General features: G+C 40.2%; 1 protein-coding gene across 1 annotated transcript in view; it reads left to right on the forward strand.

The window, feature by feature from the left end:
* The window catches only part of LOC109197463 (uncharacterized), a 45,897-nt gene that overhangs the window by 12,323 nt on the left and 15,553 nt on the right, over nucleotides 1–18,021 (forward strand). Inside the window, exons 9-23 of the mRNA XM_025904847.1 lie at nucleotides 49–360; nucleotides 2,373–2,714; nucleotides 2,836–3,147; nucleotides 3,253–3,603; nucleotides 3,727–4,038; nucleotides 6,038–6,388; nucleotides 6,513–6,824; nucleotides 7,947–8,291; nucleotides 8,413–8,724; nucleotides 8,830–9,183; nucleotides 9,308–9,619; nucleotides 10,742–11,086; nucleotides 11,208–11,519; nucleotides 11,625–11,975; nucleotides 12,100–12,411. Of these exons, the coding sequence (XP_025760632.1) occupies nucleotides 49–360; nucleotides 2,373–2,714; nucleotides 2,836–3,147; nucleotides 3,253–3,603; nucleotides 3,727–4,038; nucleotides 6,038–6,388; nucleotides 6,513–6,824; nucleotides 7,947–8,291; nucleotides 8,413–8,724; nucleotides 8,830–9,183; nucleotides 9,308–9,619; nucleotides 10,742–11,086; nucleotides 11,208–11,519; nucleotides 11,625–11,975; nucleotides 12,100–12,411 (4,935 nt within the window). The remainder of the gene's footprint in view (nucleotides 1–48; nucleotides 361–2,372; nucleotides 2,715–2,835; nucleotides 3,148–3,252; nucleotides 3,604–3,726; nucleotides 4,039–6,037; nucleotides 6,389–6,512; nucleotides 6,825–7,946; nucleotides 8,292–8,412; nucleotides 8,725–8,829; nucleotides 9,184–9,307; nucleotides 9,620–10,741; nucleotides 11,087–11,207; nucleotides 11,520–11,624; nucleotides 11,976–12,099; nucleotides 12,412–18,021) is intronic.

Consider the following 18,021-nt stretch of genomic DNA (forward strand, 5'->3'; position numbering starts at 1 on the left):
AGCGATGTACGTTGAAATATAGTTTGTTTTGTGTCTTTTACATAAAAGGTGACATCAGATTAGTTGGATCTGGATCTACTCAATGTTCTGGCAGAGTTGAAGTTTATCACAGTAACAGCTGGGGAACAGTCTGTGATGATGGCTGGGACTTAAGTGATGCTGAGGTGGTTTGCAGACAGTTAAACTGTGGGTCAGCACTGGAAGTTCCTCCATCAGCGCACTTTGGTGCAGGAACTGGACAGATTTGGCTTGATCATGTGACCTGTTCAGGAAATGAAAGTTCTCTAGCTGAGTGTCAACACAGTGGATTTGGCTCAAACACATGTGAACATGGTCAGGATGCTGCTGTCATCTGTTCAGGTGGGAAAACTGTTAGATGGAGATGTTAATATAAGTTAGGATGCATGAAATTTTGTTTTAAGAAAGGATGTTTTTAAATGTTTTTTTTATGTTTTTTGCTTTTAGATCTGATCAGGTTAGCTGGAGCTGGATCATCTCGATGCTCGGGAAGAGTTGAAATCTTTCACAATAACATCTGGGGAACAATCACTGATTTTAACTGGGACTTAAATGATGCTGAGGTGGTTTGCAGACAGTTAAACTGTGGGTCTGCACTCCGAGCTCCTCAATCAGCTTACTTTGGTCCAGGAACTGGACAGATCTGGCTCGGTGATGTGACCTGTTCAGGAAATGAGAGTTCTCTAAGTGAATGTCAACACTCTGGATGGGGAAACTACTACTACTACTACTACAACAACAACTACTACTACTACTACAACAATGGACATTACTCAGATGCTGGTGTCATCTGTTCAGGTGTCAAAACTGTTTGATACGGAACAAACTGCATCTTAATATGTTATTGAGTGATATGTATCTTTATTTCCTTTAAGGAACATATATTAAAGAAAAGTGTGTGTTATGTCTTTTTCATTAAAAGGTCTGATCAGATTAACTGGATCTGGATCAACTGGATGTTCTGGCAGACTTGAAGTTTACCACAATAACAGCTGGGGAACAGTCTGTGATGATGGCTGGGACTTAAATGATGCTGAGGTGGTTTGCAGACAGTTAAACTGTGGGTCAGCACTGGAAGTCCTCCATCAGCTGACTTTGGTGCAGGAACTGGACAGATTTGGCTTGACAATGTCACCTGTTCAGGAAATGAAAGTTCTCTAGCTGAGTGTCAACACAGTGGATTTGGATCAAACACATGTGAACATGGTCAGGATGCTGCTGTCATCTGTTCAGGTGAGATATTCTCTTGATGATCTGATAAATATTAAACAATGTGGAAACAACCTTCTTTTAGACCTCTGCCTTCCACTTATTGATGTGTTTTATCATTAAATTCAGTGTGAGCAGTCAAACTGATCCATGCAATAACCACACTGTGGAGTATTTGAGTGGTGAAATGTTTGCATCTTCCTCTATAAACGCAGCTCAGATCCACAGAGAAATAAAGCAATTTTTAAAGAATGCACAATCTTACAGACATCATTTTAACAACCGTAAGTAAAGTTTGAATATTTTCAAATGCACATTTATGACAGCAACATGGAAGATATCTTTAAAAGTGTGTGTGTTTACGAGACACCACATATTTGAAATATTTGATAAACTTTGAAATATAAATGTTTCTTAGGTTTTTCAGGTCTTGTAATTCAAACAGAGTCTCCTGCTTCAACTTTCTGAATGTGGATGTTCTGCAGTCCTCACAAAATCTCTTATACTTCAAATTTGGGAGCTGAAAGTCTTTCGGGGTTAGAAGCAAATCCTTTGGACTTCTTATAGAGTGCTTTTTTAGGGTAAAGCTGTGATGACTCTGACTATTACATGTCTCAGTTTACCGTTCTGCTATAGCTGAGTATCTCTGGCTGGAGACTGAAAGCATTCTTTGTTTTGTCCCCTTCATAACTTTTCTGTGTTTTGTTTTCAGCTGTGTCCATCATTTTAACGGGATCTGGATCAACTCAATGTTCTGGCAGAGTTGAAGTTTATCTCAACAACAGCTGGGGAACAGTCTGTGATGATGGCTGGGACTTAAATGATGCTGAGGTGGTTTGCAGACAGTTAAACTGTGGGTCAGCACTGGAAGTTCCTCAGTCAGATCACTTTGGTGCAGGAACTGGACAGATCTGGCTTGATCATGTGACCTGTTCAGGAAATGAAAGTACTCTAACTGAGTGCCAACACAGTGGATTTGGATCAAACACATGTGAACATGGTCAGGATGCTGCTGTCATCTGTTCAGGTGAGAAAACTGTTAAACATACATGATACTGGAAGTTAACTCTGTTCTTTTGTGTCTTCCATGAAGTCTTTTTGTGTAAGGATGTTTGAAAATATTTTTCATGTTCTTTCCTTTTCAGATCTCATCAGATTAGTTGGATCTGGATCATCTCGATGTTCTGGCAGAGTTGAAATCTTTCACAATAACATCTGGGGAACAGTCTCTGATTCCAACTGGAACTTAAATGATGCTGAGGTGGTTTGCAGACAGTTAAACTGTGGGTCGGCACTAGAAGCTACTCAATCATCTAAATTTGGTGCAGGAACTGGACAGGTCTGGCTCACTGGTGTGACCTGTTCAGGAAATGAAAGTTCTCTAAGTGAATGTCAGCACACTGGATGGGGAAACTACTACAACTACTACAACAACTACTACTACAACTACTATGGACATTTTTATGACGTTGGTGTCATCTGTTCAGGTGACAACATCTTTTGATTTGGAAGAAATTGCATGTCAGTGTTTTTGCATGTTATGCATCCATATTTTCTTTAAGCGATGTACGTTGAAATATAGTTTGTTTTGTGTCTTTTACATAAAAGGTGACATCAGATTAGTTGGATCTGGATCTACTCAATGTTCTGGCAGAGTTGAAGTTTATCACAGTAACAGCTGGGGAACAGTCTGTGATGATGGCTGGGACTTAAGTGATGCTGAGGTGGTTTGCAGACAGTTAAACTGTGGGTCAGCACTGGAAGTTCCTCCATCAGCGCACTTTGGTGCAGGAACTGGACAGATTTGGCTTGATCATGTGACCTGTTCAGGAAATGAAAGTTCTCTAGCTGAGTGTCAACACAGTGGATTTGGCTCAAACACATGTGAACATGGTCAGGATGCTGCTGTCATCTGTTCAGGTGGGAAAACTGTTAGATGGAGATGTTAATATAAGTTAGGATGCATGAAATTTTGTTTTAAGAAAGGATGTTTTTAAATGTTTTTTTTATGTTTTTTGCTTTTAGATCTGATCAGGTTAGCTGGAGCTGGATCATCTCGATGCTCGGGAAGAGTTGAAATCTTTCACAATAACATCTGGGGAACAATCACTGATTTTAACTGGGACTTAAATGATGCTGAGGTGGTTTGCAGACAGTTAAACTGTGGGTCGGCACTCCAAGCTCCTCAATCAGCTTACTTTGGTCCAGGAACTGGACAGATCTGGCTCGGTGATGTGACCTGTTCAGGAAATGAGAGTTCTCTAAGTGAATGTCAACACTCTGGATGGGGAAACTACTACTACTACTACTACAACAACAACTACTACTACTACTACAACAATGGACATTACTCAGATGCTGGTGTCATCTGTTCAGGTGTCAAAACTGTTTGATACGGAACAAACTGCATCTTAATATGTTATTGAGTGATATGTATCTTTATTTCCTTTAAGGAACATATATTAAAGAAAAGTGTGTGTTATGTCTTTTCATTAAAAGGTCTGATCAGATTAACTGGATCTGGATCAACTGGATGTTCTGGCAGACTTGAAGTTTACCACAATAACATCTGGGGAACAGTCTGTGATGATGGCTGGGACTTAAATGATGCTGAGGTGGTTTGCAGACAGTTAAACTGTGGGTCAGCACTGGAAGTCCCTCCATCAGCTGACTTTGGTGCAGGAACTGGACAGATTTGGCTTGACAATGTCACCTGTTCAGGAAATGAAAGTTCTCTAGCTGAGTGTCAACACAGTGGATTTGGATCAAACACATGTGAACATGGTCAGGATGCTGCTGTCATCTGTTCAGGTGAGATATTCTCTTGATGATCTGATAAATATTAAACAATGTGGAAACAACCTTCTTTTAGACCTCTGCCTTCCACTTATTGATGTGTTTTATCATTAAATTCAGTGTGAGCAGTCAAACTGATCCATGCAATAACCACACTGTGGAGTATTTGAGTGGTGAAATGTTTGCATCTTCCTCTATAAACGCAGCTCAGATCCACAGAGAAATAAAGCAATTTTTAAAGAATGCACAATCTTACAGACATCATTTTAACAACCGTAAAGTTTGAATATTTTCAAATGCACATTTATGACAGCAACATGGAAGATATCTTTAAAAGTGTGTGTGTTTACGAGACACCACATATTTGAAATATTTGATAAACTTTGAAATATAAATGTTTCTTAGGTTTTTCAGGTCTTGTAATTCAAACAGAGTCTCCTGCTTCAACTTTCTGAATGTGGATGTTCTGCAGTCCTCACAAAATCTCTTATACTTCAAATTTGGGAGCTGAAAGTCTTTCGGGGTTAGAAGCAAATCCTTTGGACTTCTTATAGAGTGCTTTTTTAGGGTAAAGCTGTGATGACTCTGACTATTACATGTCTCAGTTTACCGTTCTGCTATAGCTGAGTATCTCTGGCTGGAGACTGAAAGCATTCTTTGTTTTGTCCCCTTCATAACTTTTCTGTGTTTTGTTTTCAGCTGTGTCCATCATTTTAACGGGATCTGGATCAACTCAATGTTCTGGCAGAGTTGAAGTTTATCTCAACAACAGCTGGGGAACAGTCTGTGATGATGGCTGGGACTTAAATGATGCTGAGGTGGTTTGCAGACAGTTAAACTGTGGGTCAGCACTGGAAGTTCCTCAGTCAGATCACTTTGGTGCAGGAACTGGACAGATCTGGCTTGATCATGTGACCTGTTCAGGAAATGAAAGTACTCTAACTGAGTGCCAACACAGTGGATTTGGATCAAACACATGTGAACATGGTCAGGATGCTGCTGTCATCTGTTCAGGTGAGAAAACTGTTAAACATACATGATACTGGAAGTTAACTCTGTTCTTTTGTGTCTTCCATGAAGTCTTTTTGTGTAAGGATGTTTGAAAATATTTTTCATGTTCTTTCCTTTTCAGATCTCATCAGATTAGTTGGATCTGGATCATCTCGATGTTCTGGCAGAGTTGAAATCTTTCACAATAACATCTGGGGAACAGTCTCTGATTCCAACTGGAACTTAAATGATGCTGAGGTGGTTTGCAGACAGTTAAACTGTGGGTCGGCACTAGAAGCTACTCAATCATCTAAATTTGGTGCAGGAACTGGACAGGTCTGGCTCACTGGTGTGACCTGTTCAGGAAATGAAAGTTCTCTAAGTGAATGTCAACACCTGGATGGGGAAACTACTACAACTACTACAACAACTACTACTACTACAACTACTATGGACATTTTTATGACGTTGGTGTCATCTGTTCAGGTGACAACATCTTTTGATTTGGAAGAAATTGCATGTCAGTGTTTTTGCATGTTATGCATAGATATTTTCTTTAAGCGATGTACGTTGAAATATAGTTTGTTTTGTGTCTTTTACATAAAAGGTGACATCAGATTAGTTGGATCTGGATCTACTCAATGTTCTGGCAGAGTTGAAGTTTATCACAGTAACAGCTGGGGAACAGTCTGTGATGATGGCTGGGACTTAAGTGATGCTGAGGTGGTTTGCAGACAGTTAAACTGTGGGTCAGCACTGGAAGTTCCTCCATCAGCGCACTTTGGTGCAGGAACTGGACAGATTTGGCTTGATCATGTGACCTGTTCAGGAAATGAAAGTTCTCTAGCTGAGTGTCAACACAGTGGATTTGGCTCAAACACATGTGAACATGGTCAGGATGCTGCTGTCATCTGTTCAGGTGGGAAAACTGTTAGATGGAGATGTTAATATAAGTTAGGATGCATGAAATTTTGTTTTAAGAAAGGATGTTTTTAAATGTTTTTTTTATGTTTTTTGCTTTTAGATCTGATCAGGTTAGCTGGAGCTGGATCATCTCGATGCTCGGGAAGAGTTGAAATCTTTCACAATAACATCTGGGGAACAATCACTGATTTTAACTGGGACTTAAATGATGCTGAGGTGGTTTGCAGACAGTTAAACTGTGGGTCGGCACTCCAAGCTCCTCAATCAGCTTACTTTGGTCCAGGAACTGGACAGATCTGGCTCGGTGATGTGACCTGTTCAGGAAATGAGAGTTCTCTAAGTGAATGTCAACACTCTGGATGGGGAAACTACTACTACTACTACTACAACAACAACTACTACTACTACTACAACAATGGACATTACTCAGATGCTGGTGTCATCTGTTCAGGTGTCAAAACTGTTTGATACGGAACAAACTGCATCTTAATATGTTATTGAGTGATATGTATCTTTATTTCCTTTAAGGAACATATATTAAAGAAAAGTGTGTGTTATGTCTTTTTCATTAAAAGGTCTGATCAGATTAACTGGATCTGGATCAACTGGATGTTCTGGCAGACTTGAAGTTTACCACAATAACAGCTGGGGAACAGTCTGTGATGATGGCTGGGACTTAAATGATGCTGAGGTGGTTTGCAGACAGTTAAACTGTGGGTCAGCACTGGAAGTTCCTCCATCAGCTGACTTTGGTGCAGGAACTGGACAGATTTGGCTTGACAATGTCACCTGTTCAGGAAATGAAAGTTCTCTAGCTGAGTGTCAACACAGTGGATTTGGATCAAACACATGTGAACATGGTCAGGATGCTGCTGTCATCTGTTCAGGTGAGATATTCTCTTGATGATCTGATAAATATTAAACAATGTGGAAACAACCTTCTTTTAGACCTCTGCCTTCCACTTATTGATGTGTTTTATCATTAAATTCAGTGTGAGCAGTCAAACTGATCCATGCAATAACCACACTGTGGAGTATTTGAGTGGTGAAATGTTTGCATCTTCCTCTATAAACGCAGCTCAGATCCACAGAGAAATAAAGCAATTTTTAAAGAATGCACAATCTTACAGACATCATTTTAACAACCGTAAAGTAAAGTTTGAATATTTTCAAATGCACATTTATGACAGCAACATGGAAGATATCTTTAAAAGTGTGTGTGTTTACGAGACACCACATATTTGAAATATTTGATAAACTTTGAAATATAAATTTTTCTTAGGTTTTTCAGGTCTTGTAATTCAAACAGAGTCTCCTGCTTCAACTTTCTGAATGTGGATGTTCTGCAGTCCTCACAAAATCTCTTATACTTCAAATTTGGGAGCTGAAAGTCTTTCGGGGTTAGAAGCAAATCCTTTGGACTTCTTATAGAGTGCTTTTTTAGGGTAAAGCTGTGATGACTCTGACTATTACATGTCTCAGTTTACCGTTCTGCTATAGCTGAGTATCTCTGGCTGGAGACTGAAAGCATTCTTTGTTTTGTCCCCTTCATAACTTTTCTGTGTTTTGTTTTCAGCTGTGTCCATCATTTTAACGGGATCTGGATCAACTCAATGTTCTGGCAGAGTTGAAGTTTATCTCAACAACAGCTGGGGAACAGTCTGTGATGATGGCTGGGACTTAAATGATGCTGAGGTGGTTTGCAGACAGTTAAACTGTGGGTCAGCACTGGAAGTTCCTCAGTCAGATCACTTTGGTGCAGGAACTGGACAGATCTGGCTTGATCATGTGACCTGTTCAGGAAATGAAAGTTCTCTAACTGAGTGCCAACACAGTGGATTTGGATCAAACACATGTGAACATGGTCAGGATGCTGCTGTCATCTGTTCAGGTGAGAAAACTGTTAAACATACATGATACTGGAAGTTAACTCTGTTCTTTTGTGTCTTCCATGAAGTCTTTTTGTGTAAGGATGTTTGAAAATATTTTTCATGTTCTTTCCTTTTCAGATCTCATCAGATTAGTTGGATCTGGATCATCTCGATGTTCTGGCAGAGTTGAAATCTTTCACAATAACATCTGGGGAACAGTCTCTGATTCCAACTGGAACTTAAATGATGCTGAGGTGGTTTGCAGACAGTTAAACTGTGGGTCGGCACTAGAAGCTACTCAATCATCTAAATTTGGTGCAGGAACTGGACAGGTCTGGCTCACTGGTGTGACCTGTTCAGGAAATGAAAGTTCTCTAAGTGAATGTCAACACCCTGGATGGGGAAACTACTACAACTACTACAACAACTACTACTACTACAACTACTATGGACATTTTTATGACGTTGGTGTCATCTGTTCAGGTGACAACATCTTTTGATTTGGAAGAAATTGCATGTCAGTGTTTTTGCATGTTATGCATCCATATTTTCTTTAAGCGATGTACGTTGAAATATAGTTTGTTTTGTGTCTTTTACATAAAAGGTGACATCAGATTAGTTGGATCTGGATCTACTCAATGTTCTGGCAGAGTTGAAGTTTATCACAGTAACAGCTGGGGAACAGTCTGTGATGATGGCTGGGACTTAAGTGATGCTGAGGTGGTTTGCAGACAGTTAAACTGTGGGTCAGCACTGGAAGTTCCTCCATCAGCGCACTTTGGTACAGGAACTGGACAGATTTGGCTTGATCATGTGACCTGTTCAGGAAATGAAAGTTCTCTAGCTGAGTGTCAACACAGTGGATTTGGCTCAAACACATGTGAACATGGTCAGGATGCTGCTGTCATCTGTTCAGGTGGGAAAACTGTTAGATGGAGATGTTAATATAAGTTAGGATGCATGAAATTTTGTTTTAAGAAAGGATGTTTTTAAATGTTTTTTTTATGTTTTTTGCTTTTAGATCTGATCAGGTTAGCTGGAGCTGGATCATCTCGATGCTCGGGAAGAGTTGAAATCTTTCACAATAACATCTGGGGAACAATCACTGATTTTAACTGGGACTTAAATGATGCTGAGGTGGTTTGCAGACAGTTAAACTGTGGGTCGGCACTCCAAGCTCCTCAATCAGCTTACTTTGGTCCAGGAACTGGACAGATCTGGCTCGGTGATGTGACCTGTTCAGGAAATGAGAGTTCTCTAAGTGAATGTCAACACTCTGGATGGGGAAACTACTACTACTACTACTACTACAACAACAACTACTACTACTACTACAACAATGGACATTACTCAGATGCTGGTGTCATCTGTTCAGGTGTCAAAACTGTTTGATACGGAACAAACTGCATCTTAATATGTTATTGAGTGATATGTATCTTTATTTCCTTTAAGGAACATATATTAAAGAAAAGTGTGTGTTATGTCTTTTTCATTAAAAGGTCTGATCAGATTAACTGGATCTGGATCAACTGGATGTTCTGGCAGACTTGAAGTTTACCACAATAACAGCTGGGGAACAGTCTGTGATGATGGCTGGGACTTAAATGATGCTGAGGTGGTTTGCAGACAGTTAAACTGTGGGTCGGCACTGGAAGTTCCTCCATCAGCTCACTTTGGTGCAGGAACTGGACAGATTTGGCTTGACAATGTCACCTGTTCAGGAAATGAAAGTTCTCTAGCTGAGTGTCAACACAGTGGATTTGGATCAAACACATGTGAACATGGTCAGGATGCTGCTGTCATCTGTTCAGGTGAGATATTCTCTTGATGATCTGATAAATATTAAACAATGTGGAAACAACCTTCTTTTAGACCTCTGCCTTCCACTTATTGATGTGTTTTATCATTAAATTCAGTGTGAGCAGTCAAACTGATCCATGCAATAACCACACTGTGGAGTATTTGAGTGGTGAAATGTTTGCATCTTCCTCTATAAACGCAGCTCAGATCCACAGAGAAATAAAGCAATTTTTAAAGAATGCACAATCTTACAGACATCATTTTAACAACCGTAAAGTAAAGTTTGAATATTTTCAAATGCACATTTATGACAGCAACATGGAAGATATCTTTAAAAGTGTGTGTGTTTACGAGACACCACATATTTGAAATATTTGATAAACTTTGAAATATAAATGTTTCTTAGGTTTTTCAGGTCTTGTAATTCAAACAGAGTCTCCTGCTTCAACTTTCTTAACGTGGATGTTCTGCAGTCCTCACAAAATCTCTTATACTTCAAATTTGGGAGCTGAAAGTCTTTCGGGGTTAGAAGCAAATCCTTTGGACTTCTTATAGAGTGCTTTTTTAGGGTAAAGCTGTGATGACTCTGACTATTACATGTCTCAGTTTACCGTTCTGCTATAGCTGAGTATCTCTGGCTGGAGACTGAAAGCATTCTTTGTTTTGTCCCCTTCATAACTTTTCTGTGTTTTGTTTTCAGCTGTGTCCATCATTTTAACGGGATCTGGATCAACTCAATGTTCTGGCAGACTTGAAGTTTATCTCAACAACAGCTGGGGAACAGTCTGTGATGATGGCTGGGACTTAAATGATGCTGAGGTGGTTTGCAGACAGTTAAACTGTGGGTCAGCACTGGAAGTTCCTCAATCAGATCACTTTGGTGCAGGAACTGGACAGATCTGGCTTGATCATGTGACCTGTTCAGGAAATGAAAGTACTCTAACTGAGTGCCAACACAGTGGATTTGGATCAAACACATGTGAACATGGTCAGGATGCTGCTGTCATCTGTTCAGGTGAGAAAACTGTTAAACATACATGATACTGGAAGTTTACTCTGTTCTTTTGTGTCTTCCATGAAGTCTTTTTGTGTAAGGATGTTTGAAAATATTTTTCATGTTCTTTCCTTTTCAGATCTCATCAGATTAGTTGGATCTGGATCATCTCGATGTTCTGGCAGAGTTGAAATCTTTCACAATAACATCTGGGGAACAGTGTCTGATTCCAACTGGAACTTAAATGATGCTGAGGTGGTTTGCAGACAGTTAAACTGTGGGTCGGCACTAGAAGCTACTCAATCATCTAAATTTGGTGCAGGAACTGGACAGGTCTGGCTCACTGGTGTGACCTGTTCAGGAAATGAAAGTTCTCTAAGTGAATGTCAACACCCTGGATGGGGAAACTACTACAACTACTACAACAACTACTACTACTACAACTACTATGGACATTTTTATGACGTTGGTGTCATCTGTTCAGGTGACAACATCTTTTGATTTGGAAGAAATTGCATGTCAGTGTTTTTGCATGTTATGCATAGATATTTTCTTTAAGCGATGTACGTTGAAATATAGTTTGTTTTGTGTCTTTTACATAAAAGGTGACATCAGATTAGTTGGATCTGGATCTACTCAATGTTCTGGCAGAGTTGAAGTTTATCACAGTAACAGCTGGGGAACAGTCTGTGATGATGGCTGGGACTTAAGTGATGCTGAGGTGGTTTGCAGACAGTTAAACTGTGGGTCAGCACTGGAAGTTCCTCCATCAGCGCACTTTGGTGCAGGAACTGGACAGATTTGGCTTGATCATGTGACCTGTTCAGGAAATGAAAGTTCTCTAGCTGAGTGTCAACACAGTGGATTTGGCTCAAACACATGTGAACATGGTCAGGATGCTGCTGTCATCTGTTCAGGTGGGAAAACTGTTAGATGGAGATGTTAATATAAGTTAGGATGCATGAAATTTTGTTTTAAGAAAGGATGTTTTTAAATGTTTTTTTTATGTTTTTTGCTTTTAGATCTGATCAGGTTAGCTGGAGCTGGATCATCTCGATGCTCGGGAAGAGTTGAAATCTTTCACAATAACATCTGGGGAACAATCACTGATTTTAACTGGGACTTAAATGATGCTGAGGTGGTTTGCAGACAGTTAAACTGTGGGTCGGCACTCCAAGCTCCTCAATCAGCTTACTTTGGTCCAGGAACTGGACAGATCTGGCTCGGTGATGTGACCTGTTCAGGAAATGAGAGTTCTCTAAGTGAATGTCAACACTCTGGATGGGGAAACTACTACTACTACTACTACAACAACAACTACTACTACTACTACAACAATGGACATTACTCAGATGCTGGTGTCATCTGTTCAGGTGTCAAAACTGTTTGATACGGAACAAACTGCATCTTAATATGTTATTGAGTGATATCTATCTTTATTTCCTTTAAGGAACATATATTAAAGAAAAGTGTGTGTTATGTCTTTATCATTAAAAGGTCTGATCAGATTAACTGGATCTGGATCAACTGGATGTTCTGGCAGACTTGAAGTTTACCACAATAACAGCTGGGGAACAGTCTGTGATGATGGCTGGGACTTAAATGATGCTGAGGTGGTTTGCAGACAGTTAAACTGTGGGTCAGCACTGGAAGTCCCTCCATCAGCTGACTTTGGTGCAGGAACTGGACAGATTTGGCTTGACAATGTCACCTGTTCAGGAAATGAAAGTTCTCTAGCTGAGTGTCAACACAGTGGATTTGGATCAAACACATGTGAACATGGTCAGGATGCTGCTGTCATCTGTTCAGGTGAGATATTCTCTTGATGATCTGATAAATATTAAACAATGTGGAAACAACCTTCTTTTAGACCTCTGCCTTCCACTTATTGATGTGTTTTATCATTAAATTCAGTGTGAGCAGTCAAACTGATCCATGCAATAACCACACTGTGGAGTATTTGAGTGGTGAAATGTTTGCATCTTCCTCTATAAACGCAGCTCAGATCCACAGAGAAATAAAGCAATTTTTAAAGAATGCACAATCTTACAGACATCATTTTAACAACCGTAAAGTAAAGTTTGAATATTTTCAAATGCACATTTATGACAGCAACATGGAAGATATCTTTAAAAGTGTGTGTGTTTACGAGACACCACATATTTGAAATATTTGATAAACTTTGAAATATAAATTTTTCTTAGGTTTTTCAGGTCTTGTAATTCAAACAGAGTCTCCTGCTTCAACTTTCTGAATGTGGATGTTCTGCAGTCCTCACAAAATCTCTTATACTTCAAATTTGGGAGCTGAAAGTCTTTCGGGGTTAGAAGCAAATCCTTTGGACTTCTTATAGAGTGCTTTTTTAGGGTAAAGCTGTGATGACTCTGACTATTACATGTCTCAGTTTACCGTTCTGCTATAGCTGAGTATCTCTGGCTGGAGACTGAAAGCATTCTTTGTTTTGTCCCCTTCATAACTTTTCTGTGTTTTGTTTTCAGCTGTGTCCATCATTTTAACGGGATCTGGATCAACTCAATGTTCTGGCAGAGTTGAAGTTTATCTCAACAACAGCTGGGGAACAGTCTGTGATGATGGCTGGGACATAAGTGATGCTGAGGTGGTTTGCAGACAGTTAAACTGTGGGTCAGCACTGGAAGTTCCTCAATCAGATCACTTTGGTGCAGGAACTGGACAGATCTGGCTTGATCATGTGACCTGTTCAGGAAATGAAAGTTCTCTAACTGAGTGCCAACACAGTGGATTTGGATCAAACACATGTGAACATGGTCAGGATGCTGCTGTCATCTGTTCAGGTGAGAAAACTGTTAAACATACATGATACTGCGGGGACTTCCGGATGGTGGGGAAGCTGGTCGCAGCATAATCTTTCAGCTCCCAGGCGGTTTGGTTGCCCCTTGAAAACTGACATGTTATAACATAACGAGGAATATCCATAGTAGTATGTCAGGGGGTAAGAAGAGAAAGACAAGAGGAATTCGGCAAGAAGGTGCGGAGGAAGGAGTTTTTTCACCGAAAGAAGTTGACGGTGCTAGCAAGCTAAAGCTACCCGGAGCTATGGAGGCAATGGAAGCCAACATTCTTGCGGAGCTGAAAAAAGTCCAGGATAATTTAAAAGGTGAAATAGCGGAAAAGATTGGACTTGTGAAAACAGAAATGTCGGAGTTTAGGAAAGAAGTGGGGCAACGGCTCGACGAAATTGTCACGGACATGAAAGAGGCAACAAGCAGGATTGAGGAGGTCGAACAGAGAGTAAACGAGGTGGAGGAGGTCACAGTCGACCTTAAAGACGTGCTTGGCCATACTCTCCAGTTACAAGAAGACCTCCAGACACGTCTGTCCGACCTGGAAGCCCGCTCCCGCAGGAATAACATACGAGTTCACGGGATACCAGAGGGGGAAGAAGGGGACAACATGCTCGAATTCATGGAGAATTTCATAAAGAAGGAATTGCCCCTCCCCGACACCAATCTGGGCATACAGCGGTGCCACCGCTCACTCGGCCCCAAGCCACCTCCGGGCTCCAACCCCAGGTCCGTCGTGATTCATTTTTTGGAATATAAGATCAAGGACTTGGTGCTCCGGTCTGCATGGACCAAAAAAGAAATACGGCTGAAGGGGAGACGGGTGTATTTCGACCAAGACTATCCTAGTGACATTTTAGCAAAACGCAAAGCATACAACACAATCAGGAGGATTTTAAAAGAGAAGGGGCTCCGCTTCCAAACACTGTATCCGTCGAGACTGCGTGTGTTTTATGAAAGCGGACCCGTGATCTACAATAACGCGCAAGACGCATCCGAGGACCTGGAGAAGAGGAAGTTGATGGAAAAGGGAGCGGATGACCCAATCCCACGCATCCCCGCACTCAAGCCGAGGACGCCCTTCTGGGAAAGAGCGAGCGGGGCACCACGACAGACCCGGGAGGAACGGATGAAATACATCCAGGAAAAGCTCCAGAGATTCAAGTGCATGGATAGTAACACCTAAAAAGAAATTTTTTTTTTCCGCACCTATGACGGCAGTTTTCCTCGTAAAATAAGAGCGAAAGGTTTGACCGCAGTTTGGGATGTTACCAGCTTTCTCCAAGAGCGCTGCTACGATGAGCGGAGATCACCAAGCAGCACTACGAGGGGCTCTCTGGGACTCTAGGGACTCTCCTCTTTGTTTTGAAGTTGGACGTATACTTCATAATTGGAAGTCATATATGTTATTTGTTCAGGTACGTTGTTTATGTGTTCCGCAGACCCCCGTTTTTTTTCCAGAGCACCTAAAGAGTTACAGGTATTGTGTAATTTCCTTTTCCTGATGGAGATCAGACAAGAATATAAGGTAATAACACTTAATGTTAACGGTTTACATAACCCCATTAAAAGAAATAAAGCTCTTGCTAAAATGAAACGAGAAAAACAAGATATAATTTTCTGGCAAGAAACACATCTTTCTGCCATCGAACACAACAAATTGTGTAAAATGGGGTTCAAAAATGTGTTTTATTCCTCATATGTAAAAAAGCATTCTAGAGGAGTGGCCATCTTATTGTCTGACAAAGTACATTTCCAACTTTCCTCACAAATCAGAGATAAAGAGGGGCGTTATATACTGGTCAAAGGGTACATAGATCACAAGGAAGTTACATTGTTTAACGTGTACAGACCACCGGGGACTGATAAACACTTAATTAAGACCCTTTCTGAATTAATTGCAACAGAAACATCAGGCATATTAATATGCGGTGGAGATTGGAATATTCACCTGAATCAGTTTCTGGACACATCCAGCAAAACTAAATTGCCACAACCAGAAGCAGTATCTGTTAAAAGAATGCTTAAGGAACTGGGGTTGTTTGATGTGTGGAGGGATGCACACTCACTGGAAAAGAAATATACTTTTTTTTCACATTCCCACCATATGTATTCAAGACTGGACTATTTTTTTATGTCACACTCTGATAAACATAGAATTCTAAATTGTGATATAGGGGTGAGAGATATTTCGGACCATGCAGGGGTGTACTTGACACTCCATTTGGATTCAGATCGGAAAGAGTCTTTATGGAGGCTTAATACTAGCCTACTAAACGATGTAGAATTCGAAAGGTTTGTTAAAAAAGAATGTAAGGAATATATGGACTATAATAACAATGGTGATGTTTCCCCTAGTATTTTATGGGACGCAGCGAAGGCAGTTCTCAGAGGGAAACTAATTTGGTGGTCCTCATATAAAAAAAAAGAAAAAGAGAAGTATTTAATAGACCTTACTACGAGACTGAAACACCTAGAATCAGAACATGTGAAAAGTAACAATGATAACACCTTATCACAAATTAAAGAAACACAACAGATATTAAATAGGCTATACGAAGATCAAATAGAGAAAAGGGCTAAATTTATTAAGCAGAATTATTATGAAAATGGTCCTAAATCCAAGAGACTTCTTGCTTGGAGGATACGGAAACAGCAGGCTGACAGATTCATTCAGAAAATTAAAAACCCAGCAAATGATAAAATATGTCATGACATGAAAAGCATAAAAGAATCTTTTGTAACCTATTATACCCGACTGTACGCAGAACCACACAGGATAGATGTGCCCTCTGTTAATGTATTTCTTTCCTCACTTGATTTACCATCGATAGGAACAGAACAAAATAAAAGATTAACACAAACAATAACTGTGGAGGAGATTAACAAGGCCATCTCAAAATTGAAAGGTAATAAGATGGCCGGTGAGGATGGCTACCCGGCAGAGTGGTATAAACATTTCAGAGATCTAGTAACCCCTCTGCTGAGGGATTGCTTTAACCATGTGCTTACAGGGGGTGAGATACCACCATCCTGGAAACGAGCAGTTATTTCAGTAATTCCCAAAGCAGGTAAAAATAGAACAGAATGTGGTTCTTATAGACCCGTCTCTGTCTTGAATATTGACTACAGGATATTTGCAACAATATTAGCTAAACGGTTGGAATTTATAACTTCAGAACTAACGGATACAGATCAAACAGGTTTTGTTCGAAATAGGCAAACTCATGATAATGTGAGGCGGGCTCTCCATCTAATAAACAAAATGAAAAATATCGAATCAATAGCTGTTAGTCTTGACGCCGAAAAGGCGTTTGACTCTGTCTGCTGGAATTATCTTTATTTGGCCTTAGAGAGATTTGGTTTTAATAGCCAAATCATCAGATGCTTACAGTCTCTATATAACTCACCCACTGCCAGGATTAAAATTAATGGTGATTTAACAGATACACTACAACTGGAGAGAGGCTGTCGTCAGGGATGCCCCCTGAGTCCCACTCTTTTTGCGCTATTCATTGAGCCCCTGGCGCAGGCTATCAGGGAATCTAAAGACATTAGAGGTGTACTAATTAACGATATAACGTACAAAGTTGGTTTGTATGCTGACGATATTCTCATAACGCTAACTAACCCGGAAATCAGTCTGCCTAATCTTTTTTCATTATTGAAAACATTTGGCATGTATTCCGGATATAAATTAAATTTACAGAAAACTCAGATTCTCTTATATAACTATCGCCCATCACAAGATGTTCAAAAGATAGCCAAGTTTAACTGGAGTAACACCTCTATAAAATATCTAGGAATCCATATACCCATAGATCTATCCGACCTCTATGAATGCAATTATGTCCCACTAACATCAGAAATTAAAGCAGACCTACAGCGCTGGTCATTATTGCCAATGAATATGCATAACCGGATAGATATAATAAAAATGAATCTTTTGCCAAAGCTTCTCTATTTGTTCCAGGCGCTGCCTATACAAGTACCCTCCAAGCAATTTAACGAATGGAATAGGATGATCTCTAACTTTATTTGGGCCAAACAAAAACCAAGAATAAAATTTCAGACGTTACAATTGCAAAGGGACAAAGGTGGATTCGCTCTGCCGTGTCTTGAGGACTATTATAGGGCTGCACAGTTGCGAGTGATGATTGGGTGGTGTGACCCAATGTGTGAGGCTAAATGGAAGGAGATAGATCAATCCTACTGTGAGATACCGCTCCAATCACTGCTTGGAGATCAACCGCTCATTAAAAGACATATATATGCAGACTTGCTCCCGGCGCTAATGAAAGTGCCCATAGAGATATGGCATAAGATACTCAAATATGAGAAAACTGAAAAAAGTGCCCGGACTTTAAGATGGCCTGCTTATGATTCAGATTTTGCACCTGCAAACAAGGATAAGAGATTTATACAGTGGTTACACAAGGGTATAACAGGTTACTGGAAGATTACAGATAAAAATGTACTAAAAGACTACCAGCGACTCCAGAGAAGTTTTTACTTGGAAAGACAGGATTTCTTTAGATACCTCCAGCTGAGGCACCATTACGACAGAAACATAAAATTCCTAGAAGAGGAGGACACG

The sequence above is a fragment of the Oreochromis niloticus genome, linkage group LG3 (assembly GCF_001858045.2).
Source record: "Oreochromis niloticus isolate F11D_XX linkage group LG3, O_niloticus_UMD_NMBU, whole genome shotgun sequence".
NCBI classification, from domain to species: domain Eukaryota; kingdom Metazoa; phylum Chordata; class Actinopteri; order Cichliformes; family Cichlidae; genus Oreochromis; species Oreochromis niloticus.